This window comes from Narcine bancroftii, chromosome 6 (genome assembly GCF_036971445.1).
Source record: "Narcine bancroftii isolate sNarBan1 chromosome 6, sNarBan1.hap1, whole genome shotgun sequence".
Classification (NCBI taxonomy): domain Eukaryota; kingdom Metazoa; phylum Chordata; class Chondrichthyes; order Torpediniformes; family Narcinidae; genus Narcine; species Narcine bancroftii.
In genome coordinates this window covers 225,360,341-225,366,340 of record NC_091474.1, presented here as the reverse complement: position 1 = coordinate 225,366,340, position 6,000 = coordinate 225,360,341, and the positions used below count along the sequence as shown (strand labels likewise).

The window sequence follows — 6,000 nt, the reverse complement described above, 5'->3', positions numbered from 1 at the left end:
GGAGACCCAGCAGCGAGAGGCGGGGGAGACCCAGCAGCGAGAGGCGGGGGAGACCCAGCAGCGAGAGGCGGGGGAGACCCAGCAGCGAGAGGCGGGGGAGACCCAGCAGCGAGAGGCGGGGGAGACCCAGCAGCGAGAGGCGGGGGAGACCCAGCAGCGAGAGGCGGGGGAGACCCAGCAGCGAGAGGCGGGGGAGACCCAGCAGCGAGAGGCGGGGGAGACCCAGCAGCGAGAGGCGGGGGAGACCCAGCAGCGAGAGGCGGGGGAGACCCAGCAGCGAGAGGCGGGGGAGACCCAGCAGCGAGAGGCGGGGGAGACCCAGCAGCGAGAGGCGGGGGAGACCCAGCAGCGAGAGGCGGGGGAGACCCAGCAGCGAGAGGCGGGGGAGACCCAGCAGCGAGAGGCGGGGGAGACCCAGCAGCGAGAGGCGGGGGAGACCCAGCAGCGAGAGGCGGGGGAGACCCAGCAGCGAGAGGCGGGGGAGACCCAGCAGCGAGAGGCGGGGGAGACCCAGCAGCGAGAGGCGGGGGAGACCCAGCAGCGAGAGGCGGGGGAGACCCAGCAGCGAGTTTTGCTCAGATAGATCAATAGACTTTGAATAGTGTAAGATTAAGGTTAGAGGAGAAAATCAGAGAGGGAGATGCATGGGATGGCGTGGGACTCGGACAATGGATAAAGTGAGCTTTAGGACAAAAATGAAAGAAAGAGAGAGGGACTTGGGATAGATAGCGAGAGGGAGATTTCTAGTGAGACCCAAATCAATTGGGGGGAGAGGGTGGGGTGAGAGAAGAATGAACAAAGGGATGTCATAGTGAGAGAGAGGGACAAATCTAGAATGGAGGGAATAAAGTGTGAGACATGGAAAAGGAACAATGAGAGTTGTGACCTGAGGGTTTGGGTGGAGGAAGAAAGAATGACCAGGAAAGCAAGAGGAAGGAACAAAATGAAACAGAGTTCCAAGAGGCAATGCCCATAGAGAGAAAGAATGACCAGGACAGACAGGCATAGGGAGAGATAGGACAAACAGAAGGTATTTACAGAAGAAACAAGGGAGAGACCTGAGAAAGCAAGGGCCAGAGACATGACACATTTTGGAGATTAGACAATCCTTTCCTCACTGAAATTAATCTATCTCACCTCTGTAGATCCTCCATAGCAAGTACTTCCTTCTTTAAATAAGACCAAACATGAGCATGGTGTTCCAAATGTTGTCTCTTTACAGACCTTTGGTTGTAATAATTCGCTATTTATGATCTCTTGCAATAAAGGCCATCATTCTATTTGGCACCTTAATTGCTTCCTTTAATTAAATCCTGACTTTGTTTTCTGTACAATGGCACTTAATTTCCTTACATATGAATATTCATTGGCCTTGCACCATTTAAAAGTATGCTTTCTATTTTTCTGCCCAAGTACATATCACAGGTTTTGCTGCCTAATACTTCACCTTGCACAACCATGTAATCTTTAACCAATTTGTGTCATCCAACTTACTATCTTTGTGTCATCTCACAACTAGATCTAAGGTTGTAGGAAGGCTGTGAGAAAAGGGCCTGAGAGGAAGAGAGAGTTTTTGACTGAGAGAGAAAAAATTGAGATAAAGGATGAAACTGAAGAAGACCAGATAATGAAAGAATGGATTAAGGAAGAGAGAGAATGAAAAACATACTACTGATATGGAGTTACTTTATTTCTCATAATCCTTGGACGATCCAATCCTATCACACTTGTTCGTCACACCTAACTGCAGTGGTACATAGGGGTTCATTGAACTGGATACACTCACTCCTTGGCTTGTCATGAGTGACAACCAGTCATCAGATGTTAATTCCCAAGGTCCTGACTCCAGACCTTTGACAGTAGATCCACTGTACTTGAAATCTGATACTCAGAGTTGATCAGTGGATTTAGATGCCGGAGCAGAATCAAACCATTTGGCCCATCATGTTGCTCCTCCATTCTATTGTATCTCCTCCATGGCTATTGTATTTTCTCTCAACTCTCTTCTTCCTTCTCCCATTAAATTACTACAAATAATTAAAATATAAAGTGAAATAAACATCAAACTTAACCTGAGATTACAGAAATCAGACTGGATGCAATAAGTTCCAGCCGCACATCAGGAGGTTTGCTGGACCATCATCTTACCTTCCACACATTTCCCCTATCTATTATTTGCACCAACATAGCACAGCTTGATTCAGCATGCTCTCTTGGATGGCTTTCACAAACCTTAACCTGGAACAGGGAAGTTACCTTGATGTGCTACCCTGTATTTATGGTTGTTCAATATTATTAAAGTGAATCATCTGGTGTTACTACAGTAACTGGTGACTTACTGTCCACTCATCCTGCTTACTCACGTAGTCAGTGTTTAACTGTGTGTGCTGATCAAACTTATTTCTATTTACCTGAATTTATTTCTATTAATTTCTGTTACAAGTGCTTCATGCATTCAGATATAATGCCTTTACCTTTGATTTATACTTCTTGGTGATGTCAACTTGGTCATCAAACTCTATAATTTCCTTGTGAAGCTCTATTTTTGCCTGACTTGGATTGCTATTTTGGATTCATATCAAAATTTGATTAGGTTAAAATTTTATCTTCCAATATTGTTCATCTGATTCACCAGGTTACTAATCGCAATTTGTTTTAAATAGACACTATTGGAGTGGTACATCTTGAATCAAGGGTCTCTGCCTTCCAGCCATATGTTTATCTACTAATCTGTGTGCCCTTAACTAAAATCCCTGGGCATCAAGTAATAATCCAGGAATTTTCTTTCCTCTTCCCCTGCCTTCATCAATTTCATTCCTGGCACCAGATGGGCAACATAACCATTGGAACTCAAGAACAGAAAACATATCTATTTTGATACTGTTTGCTACTATTTCCTTGTTCTAATCCTGACCATCCACTTGAATAGCCCACGAAGCATAGTGCTATTGTAAATTTGTTCTATTCCCCCTTCATATTGCACAATCATCCAGGAAGGGATCAAAAATGTTCTTGTTTTAGAATAAAAGTTGTAGCAACTTTAGCATTGCCTCAGTGCTCCTTACCAGCTTTCTTTGCATTCACAATCCGCCTAACCCAGCAATATACTACGATCTGAAGAAAGGAGTTTTAGATTCATAGCAGAGTACAGAAGAGAAACAGGCCCTTTGGCCCACATTACCTATGCTGACCATCATCCCTATCCATACTAATTCCACCTATCCATACTAATTCCACTTGCCTAGATTACTTCCATATCCCTCTCTACCAGAGGTGGCCAACCTTTTAATTTAGACATGCAGCACAGTAACAGGCCATTTCGGCCCATGAGTTCATAACGGGGGTGTAGGTTCATTGGGCAGCATGGACACGTGGGCTGAAATGGCCTGTTACCGTGCTACATGTCTATTTTAAAACTTGCCCACCCCTGTTGTAATCGAAAAAAAGAAAAGAATGATGCGACCTAGGATTTATGACTCTCGACATCAATGTCTGCGATAATCACAAACTTACCCCATTGGTGGTACATTTACATTTAATTATGTTTATTTAGAAAGATAAGCTGATGCTCTGAATGACAGAGATTTGTTTCCTTTTCAGGAATCCCATGTATATTTGACTAATTGTTACCATGATGACTGAAACATTGCCTGATGTCTCGCCTTCTTCTCTTGTCATCCAGTCTAAGACTCATAAAGACACTATTTTGAATAACTTTGAAGAACAAAGAAAAAGAGATTTTTTGTGTGACATCACTCTAATTGCTGAGGATGTTCACTTCAAAGCCCACAAAGCACTGCTGGCTGCCAGTAGCGAATATTTTTCTCTGATGTTTGCTGATGAAAACCAGCAAGGTCAAGCTGTCTACATGCTCGATGGGATGGCTGCAGATACCTTCAGTGCAGTGCTGGAATTCATATACACCGGTTGTCTGAAGGTCACAGAAAGATCCATTGAGCATATTGTGACTACAGCTGAGGTTCTGAAGGTGAATGATTTAATCAAAGCATACTCAGATTATCAAGACAACCGTTTACATGTTAAGGTATCGCTGGCTTCCAGTGGAATTAAAGTAGTAGTTGTGGAACCCAGTGTTGATGATGATCAGCCTTCAAAGCCAAAACGCAAGAGAGGAAGGCCTCGAAAATGTGAGCAAATGCAAGTCGAAAAGAGTGATGTTGATAGTGAGGCTCTAAATGATTCACAGGAACATCCAAACAAACTTGGGCAAACTGCAGATGAAAATTGTAAAACAAACAGTAAAGGGAAACAAAGTGGTAAGCCCACAGAGTCGGAAGCTTGTCTCAATGTTGAGACTGCCACAGATACCCAGTCGCAAGAAGGTTCTGAACGTAGAATAGCAGCATTGGTGGGTCGCAGCCGCTACAGCAACCGTAGAATTCAAAGACCTATTAAGTTAATGGGGTATAAGCTTGGCATGGTAGAAGAAGAAGAGGAGAAAGCAAGGAAGCGAGGACGGAAAAGAAAATATCCAGATGTAGAAGCTAGATGTGAAGATTGTGACAAAGTGTTTAAGAATCACCACTTCTTGGCCATACATCGAAGGACACACACAGGTGGGCATGAATAGTAATTTAGTGTTGGAATAGCTCAGGAAGTGATAACAGTGAAGCTACTTGGATTATTGTAAAACCTGTCTGGTTCACTGTGTGACCTAAATGGAATTGCAGATCCAGTAACATGTCTCACTTTGAACTGCCTCCATAGTTCAAGTGACAATGAGGGGTGAACAGTAAATGTTGATGTAGTTGATAATATCCATATCCCATAAACAAATGCATGATTAAAATAAATCTGGCAAGGCTGAACCATTTTATGTTATCCAGTCACTCTGTGACAGATTCATAAATAACGCGTGTTTTTCCTGTTTATTTAGTTCTACTCTTTCTTCAGCTTTTAGCAAATATGATACAGTGCCAGGTATAAAATAGATCAGTTTGATTTATATTTGAGCTTGGGATACTGATTCTATGAATCCCTAAAGATGTCATCATATGGTTCAAGAAATTTTCATTAAGACCGTGCTTTCTACAGTTTGTAACCCATCAATTTTTTTGGTCGATCCTTGTCCAGCATGTTGGTTCTCAACCTTTTTCTTTCACTCACATACCCCCTTTAAGTAATCCTTTACTAACCACAGAGCACCAATGGTATCCTATGCTATAGGTTCTCTTGGTTAGTTATGGATTACTTAAAGATAGTATGTGAGTGGTGGGGGGGGGGGGGGCGGGGGGGGGAAGGTTGAGAACCACTGATCTAGCAGATGAAGGGTCCTGGACTTGATGCATTAATTATTTCTCTCTCCACAGATGCTGTTTGACTTGTTTAGTTTTTCCAGCATTTTCTATTTTTTATGCTCTAGCAGAGTTATGGCCATATAGTCAGATACTATAACTAGTAGACTTTTGCTCATCACAGGACCTCAAAATTCATTTGTCTCAGTTCTTACTGCTAATGGCAATTTCCTAAACTTCTGGTTAGATGTATTCCTATTATGGTGGAATCCACAAATGTATATGCATGAGTAACAAGGAATTCAAGCAAAGTATGTATGTATAGGGCTCTTCCAAAACTGTCTTTGGAAATTCCATGTACATTACTTCAACCTAGGAAGCAGTCATAGAATAACAGCTTTAAAGCAATATTCATCATCTGTGTGTGAACCTCTTGGTCATTACCACAAAATCTAAGACCCATCACTGCAACTAAATTGTAAAACCCTCCTTCCCATACTGTAAAATACCAACCGGGGTTCATGTTCGTAAATTTTACTAAAAAAAAAGCTGGAGAACTATGTTCAGTTCTTGGTTCCACACTAGGAAGAATATGATTGAACAAGAGCAGTGGTTCTCAACTATTTTTCCCACTCACATTCCACCTTAAGTAATCCCTTACTAACCACATAGGATGCCATAGGTGCTCTGTGATTAGTAAAGGATTACTGAAGGTGATATGTGAATGGGAAAAAAAAGGTTGAGA

The 6,000-nt window shown here is 42.8% G+C and overlaps 1 protein-coding gene and 1 long non-coding RNA gene across 4 annotated transcripts in view; one reads left to right on the top strand and one right to left on the bottom strand.

The window, feature by feature from the left end:
• Positions 1–1,669: 1,669 nt before the first annotated feature.
• LOC138737088 (uncharacterized) overlaps positions 1,670–6,000 on the bottom strand; it is a 7,830-nt gene continuing 3,499 nt past the window's right edge. The window contains exon 2 of the long non-coding RNA XR_011340761.1: positions 1,670–2,027. This is a non-coding gene — a long non-coding RNA (uncharacterized lncRNA). The remainder of the gene's footprint in view (positions 2,028–6,000) is intronic.
• Positions 3,606–6,000, top strand: part of zbtb24 (zinc finger and BTB domain containing 24) — a 27,284-nt gene continuing 24,889 nt past the window's right edge. For all 3 annotated transcript variants that reach the window (XM_069887581.1, XM_069887580.1, XM_069887577.1), the window contains exon 1: positions 3,606–4,577. In XM_069887581.1, coding sequence (XP_069743682.1) covers positions 3,632–4,577 — 946 coding nt within the window. In that variant the 5' untranslated portion in view covers positions 3,606–3,631. The remainder of the gene's footprint in view (positions 4,578–6,000) is intronic.